This window comes from Schistocerca gregaria, chromosome X (genome assembly GCF_023897955.1).
Source record: "Schistocerca gregaria isolate iqSchGreg1 chromosome X, iqSchGreg1.2, whole genome shotgun sequence".
Classification (NCBI taxonomy): domain Eukaryota; kingdom Metazoa; phylum Arthropoda; class Insecta; order Orthoptera; family Acrididae; genus Schistocerca; species Schistocerca gregaria.
In genome coordinates, this window is record NC_064931.1 from 772,432,637 (window position 1) to 772,453,557 (window position 20,921).

At 38.3% G+C, this 20,921-nt stretch overlaps 1 protein-coding gene across 1 annotated transcript in view; it reads right to left on the reverse strand.

The window, feature by feature from the left end:
* Positions 1 to 20,921, reverse strand: part of LOC126298360 (uncharacterized) — a 574,913-nt gene that overhangs the window by 62,488 nt on the left and 491,504 nt on the right. The window contains exon 6 of the mRNA XM_049989660.1: positions 15,910 to 16,041. Within this exon, the coding sequence (XP_049845617.1) occupies positions 15,910 to 16,041 (132 nt within the window). The remainder of the gene's footprint in view (positions 1 to 15,909; positions 16,042 to 20,921) is intronic.

Below are 20,921 nucleotides of genomic sequence, written 5' to 3' on the forward strand. Positions count from 1 at the left end.
AGACAAGTGTAATGTGCTGTGAATACATAGAAAGATAGATTCCTTATCATTTAGCTGCAAAATAGCATGCCAGCATCTGAAAGCAGTTAATTCCATAAACTATCTGGGAGTACACAGTAGGAGTGATTTAAAATGGAATGATCATATAAAACTGATTGTTGGTAAAGCAGATGCCAGACTGAGATTCATTGGAAGAATGTTAAGGAAATGCAATCCGAAAACAAAGGAGGAAGGTTACAGTACGCTTGTTCGCCCACTGCTTGAATACTGCTGAGCAGTGTGGGATCTGTACCAGATAGGGTTGATAGAAAAGATAGGGAATATCCAACAGAGTGCAGCACGCTTCGTTACAGGATCATTTAGTAATCGCGAAAGCGTTACGGAGATGATAGATAAACTCCAGTGAAAGACTCTGCTGGAGAGACGCTCAGTAGCTCAGTACGGGCTTTTGTTAAAGTTCCGAGAACATACCTTCACCGAAGAGTCAAGCAGTATATTGCTCCCTCCTGCGTATATCTCGCGAAGAGACCATGGGGATAAAATCAGAGAGATTAGAGCCCACAGAAAAGCATACTGACAGTCCTTCTTTCCACGAACAATACGAGACTGGAATTGAAGGGAGAACTGATAAAGGTACTCAGGGTACCCTCCGCCACACACCGTCAGGTGGCTTGTGGAGTATGGATGTAGATGTAGGTGTAGATGTAGAACAACTTAGTAGTTCAGCCAGTTTTACAGTCAGAATCATTGCAAATCTTGGGGAGAGACAAATCAGTAAGTTGATGTATTTTGCATATTTTAATTCTATAATGTGATAGGCAATAATATTCTTGGGTAGCTCATCTTTAAGAAAATAAGTCTTCATTTCTCAAAAATGTGTTGAAAGGCTAATGTATGGTGCTCACTCACTATCATCATGTAGAAATCTGTTCCAGGAGTTGGTCAATCTGACAACTGATTCACAGTATATTTATTCCCTCATGAAGTTTTTGCTAATAATACACTGTAGTTCAAAAGGAACAATGATGTCCATAATTACAGTACCAGAAGGAAAAATAAGAAACATTGCTCCGCACTTAAGGTTATCTTTATCACAAAAAGGGGAGCACAATGCTACAATAAAATTTTTTGTATAATGTGCCTAACAGACACATAAAAAGAAACTAAAAAAGTTTGTACTTCACAGCTCCTTCCATTCTTTAGAAGAATTTCTGATGTTTTAATGAGGTAAAGGTAGTGGGTAGGAATTCGTAATGAACACATGTGTATTTTTAAAAAAAATGTTCAGCATGGAGCCATATTTACAAATTAAGTCATGATGACTGTAAAATGAGATTTTCCATAGAATTGCTATTTATTATTGAAATGAAACTAACTAATTATAAGGTATTTGAAAACATGGTGTGAACTGGGCCTCTGCATCCAGAGAGAACAGTAAAAAAATGGTTCAAATGGCTCTCAGCACTATGGGACTTAACATCTATGGTCATCAGTCCCCTAGAACAGAACTACTTAAACCTAACTAACCTAAGGACAACACACAACACCCAGCCATCACAAGGCAGAGAATATCCCTGACCCCGCCGGGAATTGAACCCGGGAACCAGGGCGCGGGAGGCGAGAACGCTACCGCACGGCCATGAGATGCGGGCAGAGAACAGTAGCCATGTATGTGTGAGCTGTGCACATCCTTCTAAATCTGAAGGAGGACTGTGTCTGATAACTTGCTATATTTTTAAATGTGATCATCTGCTATTCAATGTCTCCTCTATGTAGTCGACGTGCTTAGTTGAGTGGCTATATGCTTGCCTCCCAGGCAGTGGACCCGGGTTCGATTGCTGGACGGGTTGGAAATTTTTCTGCTCATGGACTGGGTGTTGTGTTGTCCTCATCAACATTTCATCCTCATCACTGGGATACGAGTCACCCAGTGTGGCGTCGACTGAAATAAGACTCGCACTCAGTGGCTGAACTTCCCTGGACGGGGCCTCCCGGCTGGCAGTACCATATGATTATTTCATTTCCTCTATGTAATGAGTGACAATCTATCCTAATTCATATTGCCGTTATTCCATCCCAGATTTTCCATTGCATGACATATGTAATTTAGGATTGATGTCAAATGTCCATTTTTTACCAGTAGTTACTGAGAGAGACAGATGAGTACTCTGTAAACACAAACCAGTTAGCCATTGCTCCAGCTGGTTGTACAGATTTTTTAGCTCCAAAAATTTAATCACCCTGATAATAAATATTGCCAACGGCCTTGCCACAGTGGTAACACTGGTTCCCGTCAGATCACCGAAGTTAAGCGCTGTCAGGCTGGACTAGCACTTGGATGTATGACCATCCAGTCTGCCAAGCACTGCTGGCAAGCGGGGTGCACTCAGCTCTTGCAAGATCAACTGAGGAGCTGCTTGATTGAGAAGTACTGGCTCCGGTTCTGTAAACTGACATACGGCCAGGAGAGTGGTGTGCTCACCACATGGTCACTAGCATTATGAAGCCTAATGCAGGATTGGCTCAAGTGACTGACAACATAGGGAAGTTATGTAGGAATTTTATGAAGGAGGATCAGATAGTGATAGTGGCTGAGGCAGGGAACAGGCTTGACAGGGAAGGGGAATAAGATGTATGTGGTGACCTGGTAAAGACAGCTACTTAGACTGGTGGCACTAATGTGCATTTCATGCAATTGTTTCAGCGTCATGATCAGCCTCACATTAATGTGGCTGTTACGTGTGTTAACATGGGGCTGGGGAGGGCACTGATGGCAGAGGGCATGGGTCACATCTCGGTGGTGCCAGTTGGGTCTATCAGTAGATCGGGTTTCACAAGGCATGGCCTGCACCTCAGTAGGTATGCAAAGGGGAGGTTGGAAAAGCTTATAGATGACAGTGAAGTAGGTGGTGGTGATGGGAACACTCATGGAAAAATTCCTGTTGTAGTTGGTGTTAGAGCTCCACCTTATTTAGATTGAAGTCAGCTGATAGGTATACCTGCTTAAAGGAAGTACCTCTAAGGGCTCACCTTCAGAGGATTCAATGTTTCCAAGTAGAGCAGGCATTAGCATATCTCATCAAAATATAAGAGGTATTAGAGATAAAGTTGGTGAACTGCCTATAGATGTTGACTCTGAAATTATTGGTATACCAGAGCACCACTTAAATAATTTGATAATTCATAGCTTTATCAGATTAGCTGGCTGTTTTTCAAGGAGTACCATGTGGGGTGAGGGAGTGGCTATGTACCTAAAAACTAGTATTCCATTTGAGTCCATGGACGTATCAAGGCACTGCACTGAACAGATATTTGAATGTTGTGCAGGGGCAGTTAAATTTAGTGAAACTGAACTTCTAATTGTTGTTGTTTATAGGTCTCCTAACTCTGACTTCAGAGCATTTCTGTTCAAGCTAGAGAGGGGTCTTGATTCACTTTTTAGGAAGTACCAGAAATTAGTTATATGTGGTGACTTCAATATAAATTTAATATATGATGGTCCAAGAAAAAGGATGTTGGCAGATCTCATAAATTCACATGATCTGATACAGACAGTGTTTTTTCCAACTAGGGTGCAAGGGAACAGTAGCACAGCCACAGACAAATTTTTTATTCATTCTTCATTACTAGATGGGCATTCTGTTAGTAAAAGGGTTAATGGTCTTTCAGACCATGATGCACAAATTTTAACACTAAAAAGCTTTACTACCCAACAAATGTCACATTTAATTACAAACTATGTAGGAAAGTTAATCCAACAGCAATAGAGAGTTTTTTTAAACCTTGTCAGGGACAAGAGTGGCAGGATGTTTATAGTGCTGATAACATAGATGATAAATATAATGCTTTCCTTAACACATTTCTCATGCTCTTTGGGAGTTGCTTTCCATGGGAACATTCTAAATGTGGTACTAGCAGTAACAGGCAGTTGGGGGTAGCTGGATAGTGGCATAAGGATATCATGTAGAATAAAAAGGGATTTATAAAAAAATGTTAGAAGCAGTAACAATCAAGTTACAGTAGCTCATTACTAACAGTATTGTAAGGTGCATAAAAATGTTATTATGAAGGCAAAGAGTATGTGGTATGCAAATAGAATAGCTAATTCACAGGATAAAATTAAAACCATATGGTCAGTTGTGCAGGAACTGTAAGGTCAACAGCACAAGTTTGGCGATATAAAGCCAGTTTGCAGTAAAAATATTTCTTTTACTGATAAATAAAATATATGTACAGTATTTAATAATCATTTTCTGAGCATTGCTGGCGAATTAAATAAAAATTTAATTTCTATAGGGAATCATATAACTCTCTTGGCAAATGCCTTTCCAAGATTGATGTATGAAATAATTCTCTGTGATACAGAGAAGAGGGAGATTGAGTCAATAATTAAATCACTAAAGACAAAGGACTCTCATGGTTATGCTGGAGTGCCCATCAGACTATTAAAGTACTGTGCTGCAAATGTTAGCCCAGTATTTAGCCATATTTGTAATTTTTCCTTTTAGGAATGGTATTTTTCTATGCGATTAAGGTACTCAATAGTAAAGGCACTTTATAAAAAGGGAGAAAGGGATAATGTAGATAATTTTAGACCTATTTCTATGCCGCCAGTGTTTGCTAAATTTACTGAAAAGGCTGTGAATGTAAGATAATTGATCATTCAATATCACATTGTTTGCACTCAAATGTACAGTTCAGCTTTAGAAGTCATTTAACAACTGAAAATTCTATATTCTCTTTTCTCTGTGAGGTAATGGATGGGCTAAATAAAAGGTTTTGAATGCTAGACATATTTTTTTATTTAACTAAGGCATTTTATTGTGTTGATCACAAAATATTAGTCCAGAAGTTGGCCCATTACAGAATATGGGGTGTAGCTCACAATTGGTTCACCTCTTACTTTAGCAACAGACAGCAAAAGGTCATTATTCGCAATGTTTAGAATGGCTGTGATGTAGGGCCTGAGTGGGGTACAGTCAGGTGGGGGTTGCCCCAGGGATCAGTGTTGTGGCCACTGCTGTTTCTCATTTATATAAATAATATGCCTTCTAATATTACGGGTAACTCCAAAATATTTCTGTTTGCTGATGACACTAGCTTGGTAGTACAGGATGTTGTGTGCAACATTGGCTCAGTTCCAAATAGTGCAGTTCATGACCTAAGTCCATGGCTTGTAGAAAATAAACTAACACTAAATCACAGTAAGACTCAGTTTTTACAGTGTCTAACACAAAGTCAACAAAACCTGAGATTTTAATTTCACAGAATAGGCATATGATTAGTGAAACTGAGCAGTTGAAATTTCTAGGTGTTCAGATAGTAAGCTGTTGTGGAAAGCCCATGTTCACGACCTTGTTCAAAGACTTAATGCCGCTGTTTTTACTATTTGAACGGTATCTGAAGTGAGTGACAATTCGACATGAAAATTAGTCTACTTTGCTTATTTTCATTCACTTATGTCATATGGTATTATATTTTGGGGTAACTCTTCTTGTTCTAAAAGGATATTTTTGACTCGGAAAGGGGCGGTTCGGGCTATAAGTGGTGTAAGTTCACAAATCTCTTGTCGACCCCTGTTCACGAGTCTGGGTATTTTGACACTGGCCTCCCAATATATTCTTATTAACAAAATTAGCGTATTCTCAAAATAAGCAGCTTTCACTCAGTTAATACTTGGCAGAAATCAAAACTGCCTTTGGATGGGACTTCCTCAACTCTTGTGTGGAAAGGTGTGCAGTATATTGCTGCATCCATTTTCAATAAGCTACCACTCAAATTCAAAAATCGTAGGAATAATCCATGCACTTTCAAATTGAAATGAAGAGTTCCCTTGTGGGTCATGCGTATTCTGTTGAGAAGTTCCTTGGAAAATTAAGCTGATTCTCGTTGAATCGTTGATTGCACTTACTTAAACTTATGGACTGACTTCTTTTGGGTTCATTAACATTTATTTTTATCAGTTATTACTTTTATGTTATAATTTCATATACTGACATGTTCCATGACATTGGAGATTTGCTTCTCAGTTTGGTCCTATGGAACTTGACTTACAAATAAATAAAAAAATAAATGCCCCTCCATATCTGCATCCAGTGACGTCTGTGGGCTGAGAATGACATGGCAGCTGATCCTTACCACTGGACCTTCGGAAAGAGTTTAGTTTTAGTTTGGATCATAAATAATTTTACTTGTTGCTGAAAAAATAGGTGACTGTGTTTCACAAGAGCACCTGTCTGATCATCCTGTTCAGCTGGTTTCCAGTATCTGGGAGAAGGTGTTTTTGCCCAGTCTCAAGATGATAGGCTGGTCAGTCAGCATGTTTTCTAAATTGGTTGTGATTGGTGCTTACTGGCACCTACTGGAAAGGAACTCATTAAGTCCTGGCAGGAGTAGCACTTTACTTAGTACTGTATTAGTGAGAGCAGGAAATGATGAATTTAAATGCTTGTATTCAGTTCCAGAAGTTGACTGTCGGAGTGGTCTGGATGCAAAATAACTTTGTGAAGCAGTTTGGAACTCACAGAAATCACTGTCAGCCAGCAGCCCTCATGGTCTGTTGGAGGCAAATTTTGTGGCATCTGGAGCAGAGCAGGTATTTCAAAGTGTAATTCTGGAGTCTGTTGTTGGCCTCTGGGAAAGAATGGAGCAGTTGTGGTGCCTGTGGGATGTAGATGATGTTTCAAGACTATTGAATATATAAAGTAAGGAATGTACTGTGATCAGTGAAGTTGTTCTGTCTGTGCTGAAAGCTTTGATAGAGTTTGGAACTGCATTCCCATTTGTGGGCATGTAATCTGGCTTAGTCATTTGCCATTTTTACAAACGAGTGTTGCAGTTTAGTGAGAATTCACAAACATGGTAGGAAGGGGCCACATAACAGACAGAGCAACTAGCTAGCTGGAGAAGTCATTTAATGAATTAGATGGGCTTGGTTTGGTCTAATAGGAGACAATAAATTTCGTTTGTTCCACTGGTGATTTGAAGTGTTAATTTGCAGAGCTATATATCATGTAATTTGTCTCACGTGCCACACGTTGTCAAGGATTCATAGAATCTGACAGCAATTGTGGGTGAACTTTGCATGATGCCACAGAAGCACTAAGGATGAGATGAAATGAACATTTCAGCTTTTATAGCAACTACTGATAGGTGGACAGACATGGGATGGTATTCATAGTTCACATAGATTGCTATTCCACCTTTAGCAGCATCTCTAGTGAAGTCATCTGGTTGATGAAGACTGTTAATGTATAATGCACATGCACCATTAGGATTAAACAATTTCCTGTAGACTACTGCCACATGTTTCAGTTTCTTCATGTGGAACTGTACTCTTTAATTTTAAACTGGAGTATGTGAAATATTTATGTACAATATTAATTCTTCCCATTTTTCTCTTCTTCAAAGTGGAGAATCTAACTCAGAAGAAGGAGACCTTTTGGGAGTTATTCATTTATTCATTTTATTTACTAGTGGTGTTACCTAGTACCTAAAGGGGCTGTGATAATGTTACATTTGTACAGTGCTATGTATTTTTTACCTCATGATGTTACCTAACTTTGCTACAATAAGTAATTCTATTTCATACCAATTTTTCTCTGTGTTTCCTGCTATTATTCTTCACAGTAGGTGGATGATTTCCATTCCTACCATGGAGAGTATCTACTACAAGTTGCTACCACTACACTAAATCTACATCTTCATCTCACCCTGTAATCCACCACCAACTGAAATTGACTACAAAACAAGCTATTACAATCAATAAAACTTATATTCCTCTGCATTTCATTGTCAGGGGAATTTAACACAGTTTGCATAAAAACCACATTCAGAAGAGTGGAAGTATTCTGATTGTGAAATATTGTAAGTAGCCATCAAAAAGTTTCTGTTTGAAGGCCATATGGTTTAGAATCAGTATGCCAGTCAGGCAAAATCACTGTGAGCACTGAGGTAAACATCCCACTGATGCACCAGGTTGAAGATACCCATTTGGTAAAATACTGTGTCCTAATGTGTGAAGTAGTTTATAACTGCCTGCTGCACATCCTCGTCAGACAGGAATTGTCACCCCTCCAAGGCTTTTTTTAAGGGACCAGAAGCATGATAATCACATGAACAGAGATAAGGACTACAGGGTAGCTGCTCATGTGTATTCCACTTGAATCAATGTAATGTCTGCATTACAACATTTGTGATATGAAAATGTGTATTATCATGAAGCAGCAGCATCCATTGTTGCACCATTCCACAACAGTGATTTTCAACAGACATGCTGTCCCATGTATATTCTTCATTCTTCAGTGGATGTCTACTGGTGTTTGTCCTTTAGCAGTCAAGAATAGAATGACCCTGTTTGGATGTATTTGGTAATAATATCACCATAGTTCATGTTTTGGCATTTATCGTATGCACATTGGAAAGACATGAATACCCCACTAATCTTTTGCCTACATGTTGGTGCTTATCTACCCACACTGGAGTCGAGCTCCATTGCTTATAACCTGGAGCAACGTCCTCAAATGAAAATTTTTTGATCGCTCCTCATAGCTGGAGATGAATTTAACCTAGCAAGCAGATACTATGATATGTACAGATTCTTTGCAGGTGGTACAGAGAGACAGTCTTGTCAAACACATTTGGCTCTTTATTTATGTTAAGTAATGAGTGCAATCATCAGGGGATCTAAAGCTGATTTCTGGAACTCCAGAGGGCTTTTGGTACCAATCCTCATAAATGGCTTCTAATAAAATTGTGTACCCATGGAGGTGTGTCTCAGTTGTATAACTGGATTTATGATTTCCTGTAAGAAGGGCTACAGTTTATAGTACCTGATAAGAAATCACCAAGTGAAAGATAAGTGATATCTGTCATTCCCTGAAGCAAGTGTTATAGGCCCTCTACTTCTCCTGATTTACATAAACAATTTAGAAGACAATCTGAGCAGCCATCTTGGACTTTTTGGAGAGGTTGCTGTTGGTTACCATCTAGTAAAGTCTTCAGAAGATCAAAATGACTTGCAAGACAAGACAAGATATCTGTACATTGTAAAGAAATGACAATTTATACCAAACAATAAGAAGCGAGAGGTCCTCTGCATGAGTACTAACAAGAAGCTGTTAAATTTTGGTCAAAAATTAAATCACATAAATTTAAAGGTTGTTGATTCAATAAAATACCTAGGGATTATAATTACAAACAATTTAAATTGGAACTGTAGCACATAAAATGTTGTGGGGAAGGTAAACTAAATACTGCATTTTACTGGAAGAACACTTAGAAGATGCAACGAATCTATTAAAGGTACTGCCCAGATTATACTTGTCCATCACTTTCTGGTGTATTGTTGCACAGTATGGGGTCCTTACCAGATATAATTGATGGTGGATATCAAAAGAGTCCAGAGAAGGGCAACTGATTTTATATTATGACAATATAGAGGATACAGTGTAACAGATATGATATGCAAGTTGGCTGCCAGTCATTAAAACAAAGGAATTTTTCACTAGGGTGAGATTTTTTCATGAAATTTTGATCACAAACTTTCTCCTCTGAATGTGAAAATATTTTGTTGACTCCCACCTAAATAGGTGGAAATGTCCATTGTAATAAAAGAAGATAAATCAGAGCTTGCACAGAAAGTTTTAGATGTTCATTTTTCCCACATGCTATTTGAGAACAGATTGGTTGAGAAATGGAAAGGGTTCTGTGAACCATCTGCCAAGCATTTAAGTGTGAACTGCAGAGTAGTCATACAGTTGTAGATGTAGTTCTGAACATACTCTTTGAAAACAGTCTTGAGCAGATAGTTTGACAACAAATACACTATGGAAATATTTTCAAAGTTGTAGTTGTACTTTATGAACAATGTCAGTATAGAGACAGGGATTAGAGATAATGATGTTATTATAGTGATGATAATTACTGAAGTCAATAAATCCAGCAAGAAGGCTAGGAGAGTTTTTATGCTGGAAACAGCAGATCAGCAGTTGTTAGCATCCTACTTAGACAGTGAATGGATATCTTCTAGTTCCAATATGACAGATGTAGAGGAATTATAGGGAAAGTTTAAACAGACTGTAATTCTTCCTCTGGAGAAGTATGTGCTTGATAAGTGGATTAAGGACAGAAAAGACTCAATGTGGTTTAATATGTTCAAATTTGTGTGAAATCTTATCGGACTTAACTGCTAAGGTCATCAGTCCCTAAGCTTACACACTACTTAACCTAAATTATCCTAAGAACAAACACACACACCCATGCCTGAGGGAGGACTCAAACCTCCGCTGGGACCAACCGCACAGTCCATGACTGCAGCGCCTTAGACATCTCAGGTGGTTTAATAACAAAATTCAGAAAATACTGAGAAAATAGAAAGTGTTGCACTCTTAGTTCAAAAAAGAGCACAGAAATGCTGACAAGCTACAGTTAACAGAAATTTGTGTATCTATAAAATAATCAATGCACCTACTATACAACAACTTCCATTGCCATATGTTAGAGAAAAATATTACTGAGAACCAGAGAAGATTCTGATCCAACATAAAACTGCTAAAGGCTTCTATTCAATTACTTGTCTGCCAGTCTGGTGTGGCAATAGAAGACAGCAAGAGGAAAGCTGAAATTTTAAAGTCCACATTAAGAAATTGTTCCTGCAGGAGGATCCTACAGATGTATCATCATTTGACCATTACACAGATGTCCATATGGATGACATAGAAATAGGCAATCCTTGTGCTGAGAAGCAATTGGAAAAAAATGATAACAAATTAGTCACCAGGTCAGAATGGAATGCCAGTTCAGTTTTATAGAGACCACTTTTTAGCACTGTCCCCATACTTAGCTTGCATTTATCATCAATCTATTGCCCAGAGAATAATCCCAAGCAGATGGAAAAAAGGACAGGTGACTCTTGTATATAAGAAGGGTAAAAGAATGGACCCTCAAAATTATAGATCAGTGTCTTTAAACTCAATTTGCTGCAGAATTCTTGAGCATATTGTTAGTTTGAGCATAACAAATTTCTTTGAGACAGAAAACAGCACGGATTTAGAAAGCACTACTTGTGCAAAACTGAAACTCAGTTTGCCCTTTCCTCACACAATATCTTGCAAACTGTGGATGAAGGGCAACAGATACATTACATATTTCTAGATTTCCAGAAAGTCCTCCAGTGCAGGCTGCTAACAAAGGTCCTAATGTATGGATTAGGTTCTAAAACATGTGAGTGATCTGAACACTTTTTAAGTGACAGAACTGAATATTTTGTCCAGCACATTGAGTGTTCATCAAAGACAAGGGTATTATCAGAAGAGCCCAGAGAAGAGTGATTGGACAGCTCTTGTTCTCTATATGCATAAACAATCGGGTGGATTTTGTGAACAGAAATCTGCAGGTGTTTGCTGATGACACTGTAGTGTACAAGAAGGTGCCAGTAGTAGCATACAGGTGACTTAGAGAAAATTTCTCTCTGGTGTGATGAATGGAAGCTTGCTCTAATTGCAGAAAAATGTAAGCTAATTCAGATGAGTAGTAGACACAATTCTGTAATGTTTGAATATTGTATTTAGTGGTTGAGCTGCACTGCGGCTTGCGTTGGTGCTGTCTGTAGGTTTCCACCCTCTGTTGCAGGCCAGACGGTATCGTTTAGTTGGCACTGTTGTGGTTAGTTGTCTTCTTCTCATGTTGGCTGGTGCCACTCGGTTTTGCAAGCATTGCCTGTCTGCTAGTGGCAGCAGTGGCAATTATCAATATCTAGTACTGTTGCCCAATCTTTGTGGCAACGTCGTTGTTTTTCCAGGTCATGTGAGTGGGCAGCTCGTTTGGGACTCAGGAGGAGTCAGGCCCCGTGCAGGGCAAGAAAATGCCGGGACTGCTGGCAGCATACATGGACTGCCGGATGGAAGGGCTGTGGTCACGAGGGGTGCACGACGATGACGTAAACCGGATCCAGCAAGCTTTAGGTTGAGTGCATTTTAATTCAAGTAGAGAAACCTCCACCACTGTGATATCTCACAATTCTCCAGTGACTTGACTTCATGTTGCTGCTTGTAGTGTCGCCGAGATGAAGAGCAGCGAGTGCAGTGCTTGGGGAGGGCGGTTCTAATTAGCTTTCCTTGACCTCTTATTGCTATTTACTGTGTGCAATGTGTTACAATTTAAGTTAAACCAGCGGTAATTTTTCTTGTCTGATGGCTGCTAACACCCAAGTAACCTGCCTTGAGGGTTAGTGTATGTAACGACAGTGTACGTTTCTTCACCTTCCCGCTGCTGTCTGGTAAGGTGTGTAGTTTGACAGCTTTCTTGGTTGTAGGCCAGTTGGTGATTCCTCTTATATGGTGGTAATGATTCCTTTCTCATTCTGGGGACTCTAAACAGGGTATTCTGGATGTAGTGCAGACCACTGGATCCAGCTTTGGCATATTGCTTCACCATTGCATTTGGATTGTTGGACATCAGGTAGCTGCAGCAAGATTATCATTAATAATTTGTTAGACTGCCCCTAGTCTGAGTTACCATCTTGTGAAGTGAATGCAACTCTTGGCTGCCTATCTCATAGAAAGAGTTTGTTGCCGTACATTCTCAGAGGTCAATTCCTGGAGCACCGTCTGTGACTGGTCCTTGTGTTTTATTACTGTATTATTTATTACCATACCTTGTAATGCCTACATTAAAGGTTATGTCTGTCTAGTTAATAGTTCTGGTTGCCTTCTGGAATAAATCTAGCAGTGTAAGGGATGTGTTTCAAGGTTTACCATCATCTTATTTCACCCATTTGGTGGTCAGTTGCTTGTTTCTTTTAATTAACCTTTGCTTGTATTTGCTGTTTTACAGCAGATTTCTAGATTTTTTTTATATATAATTGCCATTTCTGGCATGTAAGGCCTTCAGCCATGATTATGGTTATTTGCTTTGAAAATCTTATTCACTGCCATTCCTGTTGTCTGATACCTTCTTCTGCGTTTGTGGCCACTTACCTTTTAATATTTCAATACCTGTAAGCTGTAAATTGCAGCAAGTTCTTAAAAATTCATAATTTATTGCCATTCTTGGCATGAAAGCCTTCAGCCATGATCACAGTGGCTTTTTTTAAACATTATTTGTATCTGTATTTTATGGTGATTTGCTAAACTGTAACACACTGAAAACACTTATTTACACACTTGTTTATTCCTTCATTAATAACATGTGGTAATTTTTAAATTCATTGTTGAGTCTGGGATTACTGTTTTAAAAATAAATGTGTGTAACTGTAAAATGCAACCAATAGTAACTGATTATGACCCCGTCCACAATCGTAACCGAATCCTGCATTCCCTTGACCACTAAATGGTCTCAGTGTTGTGTTACCTGACACAATCATGTAGATTAAATATTTAGGTGTAACACTGCAAAGCACCATTAAATGGAATGAGCAGATAATTTTGGTTGAAGGGAGGGCAAATGGTCAACTTTTGTTTGTTAGGAGAATTCTAAGAAAGTGCAGCTCATCTACAAGACTGCATACAGAACACTTTTGCAACACAGTGTCGAATACTGCTTGAGTCGAGAATGAGATTTTCACTCTGCAGCGGAGTGTGTGCTGATATTCATATCAGCGTACACTCCGCTGCAGAGTGAAAATCTCATTCTGGAAACATCCCCCAGGCTGTGGCTAAGCCATGTCTCCGCAGTATCCTTTCTTTCAGGAGTGTTAGTTCTGCAAAGTTCACAGGAGAGCTTCTGTAAAGTTTGGAAGGTAGGAGACAAGATACTGGCAGAAGTAAGGCTGTGAGTACTGGGCGTGAGTTGTGCTTCGGTAGCTCAGATGGTAGATCACTTGTCCGCGAAAGGCAAAGGTCCTGAGTTCGAGTCTCGGTCAGGCACACAGTTTTAATCTGCCAGGAAGTTTGACTGCTTGAGTGTCTGGAATCCCCATCAGTTTGGATTAAAGGAAATCATCAAAGCAATTCAGAAGCATACTGCTAGATGTGTTACCAGTAGGTTTGATCAGCATGAAAGTATTATGGAAATGCTCTATGAATTCAAATGGCAGTCACTGGAGGGAAGATTGTTCTTTTGGAGAAACTGTATTGAGAAAGTTTAGAGAACTGTTATCTGTGACTGACCACAGTACAGTTTTACTGCCACCAATGTACATATAGTTTAAGGGCCACAAATATAAGTTAAGAGAAATTAAGGTTCATACAGAGGCTTATAGACAATAGTTTTCCCTCATTCCGTTTACAAGTGGAACAGGAAAGGTAATTACCAGCAGTGGTACAGGGTATTCTCCACCAGCCACCATGTAGTGGCTGGGCCGTATGTATTTGGATGTAGCCCAAATCATAGTGGCAATTGAATACAGTCCATCTCTGGTAATTCCAAGCCACTGGTTAATGATCTTGCCATTCCTGATCGTCCATTGACTTTGGTGTGTGGCCTGCTGCAGCAAACATACATACTCAAGCAGGTGTCATCAATTTTACTTAATGTCCATGTCTAATAGAATGATGCTGAACTTTTGTTGATACTTTTAAGTATGGTTCAACTATGTCAGTCTCTAACTGTTTTACTTATATAACAACAATGGAAATTCCATGATGGAGCAATATATAATGTAAGATAAAGGCAGCCACTCACCTAGAGAATAAATACATGGAGCACAGTAATGCATAACATAAAACAGCATTCAAACTAGCTTTTGGACAGTAGCTCTTTTCACAGCAATAGTACACACACACACACACACACACACACACACATACACACACACACACACACACACACACACACACACAAACAATGACCAGGGTGTGTGCATTTTGGTGTTGTTTCACTTATATATTTACCAAACACTGACTGTCTGTTCGCTGTGATCATCTGGGCATTCAAATACTATGTGATCTGGTTTCCATTCAACAGCATCACGTTTGTGGCAACTTTTTAACTGCACTGCATGAAAATGATGGATAGAGATAATGGCCATTAAGTAAATTGACACTTCCACATTCCCAGTGTGAAGTGTAGTACTCTTAATTTCTTGTTTGCTAGATATTGTTTGCTATTATTTGTCTAATTTTGTAAAATTCTCATTTCTTTGACCAATAACTTGCAGTTTGTTGTTGAGTTACTAAGTCCAATGGACACAGGCCATTATTTCTAGTAATTCATCAGTTGGAGGGAACCAAAATGCCCCCAAAAAATGAGGAGATAATATTTCTTTTCACTCTTCTTATGGCCTTGGCAAGTATAAAGCCTGTTGACCCATATGCTCTTGCCATAATATACTACTGAAGAAAGTATAAATTGTTTTGCCCTATACCAATAAGTTTATAAAATAACTAACTTAGGTTCATGGTCCATTGTAGGATTCAGCTAGTAACAAGAGTAGATTGTTGATATACTATTTTGTATTATGTCCTCATTTACTAAGATTTCCAAGAGCAGTTAATTTCCCAAAAGTTGGGTCCAAATACAGACCATCATGGGCAGCACTTGATTATTACTTTGCACAAAGGCATCTCTGGAGGTGACAAATCCATTGTCCAATTTCTGAAATGGTATTTCACAGAACTAGCCTCGAAACATTGTATGAATATATGTTGGTAAGACATGGTTCCTTGTGAAGGCAGCTTATCTGTAAGCAATTCTCATGTATGTGATAATTCATGTATTAGTAATAGGAATTTTTTCAAAAAAAATTGTGTGATTGACTCTTTTGATGCTTATAAAGACCTCTCTCTCTCTCTCTGTCTGTCTGTCTGTTTGTCTGTCTGTGTGTGTGTGTGTGTGTGTGTGTGTGTGTGTGTGTGTGTGTGTGTGTGTGTGTGTGTGTGTGTGTGTTTTTACAAAAATCAAAATGCAATACTTATATCTCTTGTTCACATTCTTTGCCCAAATTTTAATCTGATACATTGTTATTCATACCTGCAAGGTTGACATTTTCCTTACAGTTGATTTGTGTAGCTCGTATTCTCCATTGATATGGTTTTATGCCAGAGGTCATTATCATAATGGAAACAGAAGCACTTCCAATGGCTGCATCAACAGGGACATATACTGCAAAGCAAATAATTCAGTGATAACGTCTGACATTTTAAAATAAATATTGAGTCATTTTTAAGTAGCAAATCATGGGCAAGTTCAGAGAGTAGGTAACAGTTTATATACATGGCTTTGGTAAGAAACAATGATTATATTATTTATTGTTATGTAAACAGTGAATGATTTCTGGTATTATGTATTTCATAGTCTCTTCTAACATATTTAAAAGATAAGCTTCTTTGTCCTCTTTTATTTTAGCTCTAAAAGTACTGTGCAGTTGCTTCAGACAACATGTGAAGGACATTTACTTTTTGAGTCTATACAATTTTTTTCTATCTGAAATGTTGTACCTCTAGCCTGCATGTGTTGCTATTCATTTCATGGACCTCAAACGTTTTGTAGGTTGCTATAAATCTTGTGAATCACTCAACCTGCTGAATATTAAAGAATTAACAAACTTCTTGCTGTTCATTATGCATGCCCAAGCTTTAAATAACACACATGCTGAAATCCCTGACATCCTCTCCCTGATAGATTTTTGTTAAGAAATGTTTTCTGTATGTTCAATCTGTAAAAATATTTTTATACTCTCAATGGGTGTGTGTGATGTCCTTAGGTTAGTTAGGTTTAATTAGTTCTAAGTTCTAGGCAACTGATGACCTCAGAAGTTAAGTTGCATAGTGCTCAGAGCCATTTCTTGCAAAACACTTTTACAGTTGAAAAACTGGAAACAAAGGAAATAAATAATAGCTTCAAAATTGGAGTTGATTTCGACCTAAAAGATAAAATAATGGACAACAGTATATGGCCGAAGAATATTGTGATAAAATGTTTATTCTGGAGGATGCCTAGTGCACCAGTGTGATAAACTCCCAAGACCAAGAACATTCCAGTGAAAAAGGAAATGGTATCATTGAAGAAAATGCTGTCTTAGTTATAGCAAGTGTAAATGTGCAGTGCCTCAGAACGAAACTTGATGCATTATCACTATTTGTTGATGAAGTGAGGCCTGATGCATTATGTATATGTGAACACTGGCTAGCCCAACCAGAAACAGAATACTACAGAAAGATTGAATATATAGAAATGGTGATTGCATGGTGTAGAGAAACTACTATCCATGGTGGTGTAGCTGTGTATGTAAATAGTAAACTCAATGCCAATAAAATTGACTTAAGTAAAATTTTTGTAGATCTAGACCTAGAATTAGCTGCTTTGGGACTGTCAGATGCCAACTTAATTGTTGTTTTTGTGTACTGTTCCCTAGATGGAAATTTCGAAAATTTCCTTGACCAGTTGGAAAGCTGTCTGTGTCACCTAGTGCACTTAGGGACAAAAATTGCTTTATGTGGAGACTTCAACATTCATATTGGAGAAGATAATGATAAAGAAAGAACTTTCATGAACTTAGTAAGCAGCAATGGGCTATTCGTAGGAAAATCTCTACCAACAAGAGGAGCTATTTGTCTTGACACAATTGTGACAAACCTAAATAGTTGGGACTACAAAGTAAGTGTGGTGTACCCTACACTAGCAGATCACCATGCAGTAATCATGAACTTATGGACAAACTCAGTAAATACACAACAAATTCCCAGCTGGCATTCAAATTATGTATTCAGAAATAGAGTTATTACAAAGAAAAGCTTAGATTTCGAAACTACAGTGTCTTCTATAGATTGGCACCAAATAATTGATGAATTGCCACCAAATTCTGCATTCAATCACATTTTCCAAACCCTTAAAGTGAAATTTGATGAACATTTTCCATTAAAACATAAGAGATATTCAAATGCTTCAAAATTTAGACAAAAAACTAACAAAGTAAAGAGGTAGTGTACTTCTAGACTAGCAAAAATAAAATGTATTGTCCAAATACTAAATGACAAGGTCAAAGCTGCTAAAGATATAGATATTAAGGATAGACTGTACTCTAGTTATTTACAGACCAAAAGGATCTACAGAAAGGAAGTAGAAAAAGCAAAGATGGAAAGCAATGCCAGATTTATTGAAGCAGCTCACAATCCTTGTAAAGCAGCATGGGATCTGGTTAATGAGCACAGGAAAAAGCTCACCTCTTGCTCTAATTCTTGCAGTCCAGATGAGTTTAATGACTATTTTATAAAAATAGTGGAAAACACAGTAGATGAAATTCCTGGCTTTGGAATAGATCCTGAAGCTGCTGTGAAATTTGAGAATAAATGCAGCAGGGTAATGTGGAAGAGAGTGTATCCCAAAGGAAATACTAAAATGTAAAAAGCTACAAATCTTCAGGGAGCCCTGATATTTATGGCATGTCCTGTACTATGTTAAAACTATAATCAGTTAAATGTCACAGCCATTAACAGTAGTAATAAATAAAAGCCTCCGTGCAGGAGAATTTCCAGACTTCCTGAAAACAGCATGCACAGTGCCTGTTTACAAAAAAGGCAGTCCACATGAAGTGTCAAGCTACAGGCCCATATCTATAATACCAGTACTAGCAAAGGTGATGGAGTCGATAATGAAAGAACAACTAAGTTACTTCAAAGGAAATGGTCTCTTTTATGATGCTCAACATGGCTTTCAGAATGGCAGGTCAACTACAGCTGTACTTGACTTAGTTACAAACATAAGTCAGGGTTTTGAAGACAAAGAGTCTATAGCACTAGTACTCTGTGACCTTAGTAAGGCATTTGACTGCATGCCACATAAGGACCTGCTCAGAAAGCTAAAAACATATAATGTAGGGGGATCTGTCCTGCAAACTCTTCAATCCTACCTGAGAAACAGACAACAGATTGTCTCCATGCAAGGTGGGAAGAAGCTACAGCATGGTGTGCCACAGGAATCGGTAATAGAGCCCCTGCTGTTTCTTATCTTTGTAAATGACATAGGCTCCAATGGGCACACCTTGCAGTTTGCAGATGATACAACCTTGTTTTCAAAAGGAGAGAATGTTGTACAGGCAGTCCAACAAGCACAAGTCTTGTTCAATGAAGCTAAGGTCTGGTTTATCATGAACAAAATGAAAATTAATGAAGAAAAACCTCAGAGGATGATATGCAGCCTCAGCAATACTGGAGCTCTGGGCAGCGCAGCAGATGTTAAACTTCTGGGCTTTCTCATTGATACCAAATTAACCTGGCAACAGCACACCAAACATGTATGTTCCAAACTTTCACAGGTCCTGTACCTATTGAGGAATGTGAAAAGTATAGTACCAGAACAGTACCTGCTAACTGTGTAATATGCAATGTTCCGCAGCCACATCAGCTATGGGCTGTTGTTTTGGGGCCATTCTGCAGGCTGCAAGAATGTGATTTTACTGCAAAAGAAAGCAATGAGGATAATTATTTTAAGCAAAAAAACAGACCACTGTAAACCAGTTTTCACCAGGTTAGAAGTTCTGATGTTTACAGCCAGTATATATTGAACTGCCTCTTCCACATAAAGAGAAACCACAATATCTACAGAAAGAGAAATGTAGTTCACAAATACAGCACTCACAAAAAAGACAATATCGACATGCCAAGGTGTTGATTAGCAAAGACACAAAACAGCTTCCCGATGGTGGCCCTAAAACTGTTTAATGCTCTACCTTATGACATTCAGTCTTTACATGGGAGCAGTTTAAAACTACTATTTTGTGTAAGCTAAAAGAGCAACCCTTCTACAATATTGAAGAATTCTTCTCTAGTAATAACATAGTGTTTACTTGAGCTGCAGCTCAGTTCCATGACTCCAACAGCAACCGTTATGTATCTATTTGATTGATGTGATATTATTGCAATCTAATTTATAGCTTAAATATGTCTTGCGGTATTAAATTACTATCATAGTAGAGTTGTAGTCATATATTTTGATAACGTTGTATCTTGATGTTGTCCGTCCAGTGTGGCTGGTGAATAACACAGAATTGGCAATAAAAGTAAATAATAGGAATGACCACCAAATCAGGCTAAGACCCTGTGTCACCACCCTATGGCAGAGCATGTTGCTCACCATAACGCCATAGACTGTTGATTGCTTCACAGCCCCAGCCATCTGGATCCAACCTCCCCCCACCCTCCTCCCCCATATAGATGCAGATATATTTGCCCCTCCCTCCCACCTGGAACCCACACTTTTCTTTTAAACTATTATATAAATGGTTCACCACTACAATTCCATCCAGTTATACCAGAAGACAAAAACCACTGTATCACTAAAATATCATGGAATCTCCATGAAACTGCAATTAGCAACACTAAAAATTAAAAATAAAACACAAAATCATAGTAGAACAACTCACACCAATTTCATACTATTCAATTAAACTTATAGATTTAGACGTAATATAGTACAGTCACATTGTAGACTAAAAGTACTAGAATTGTTTCAACAAATTGGATTTTAGGCACTCGTCAACAGAATAAAAAGGTGTGCAAGTAAGATTTGTTTTACTTTATTCCTAAATACATTCCTACATTTTCTAATTGATAAGGGTAAGTTACTGTAAAGCACACTACCAAATTGCCCATTTTCTTACACCATGTAAACTTTTGGTCAGTATTTGACTATTAAGGTGAAAGTCTGCACTAGAATGTGTATTACAACCCTCAATAAACTCATTGGTCTTGAATGTATTCAAATTCTTATCAACGAAAGTCACACTTTCTAAATATTTTCAATTCCTTGAAAACAGGCTTAGTGGAGATATGTGGAAGCATCTGTGTCATTATCTTTAAGATCTTTTTCTTGCATCATAAAAATTTTACTGGACACTGACCCCCAAAATGGGGTTCCATAGCAGAGAATTGAGTTTACTACAGCAAATTAATCTGTTTCTATGGTTGAGATATCACAGGACTGACCAAGACTCTGAAAAGCATAACACAAACTGCTCAGTTTCTTTAGCAGCTTCTCTCTGTGAG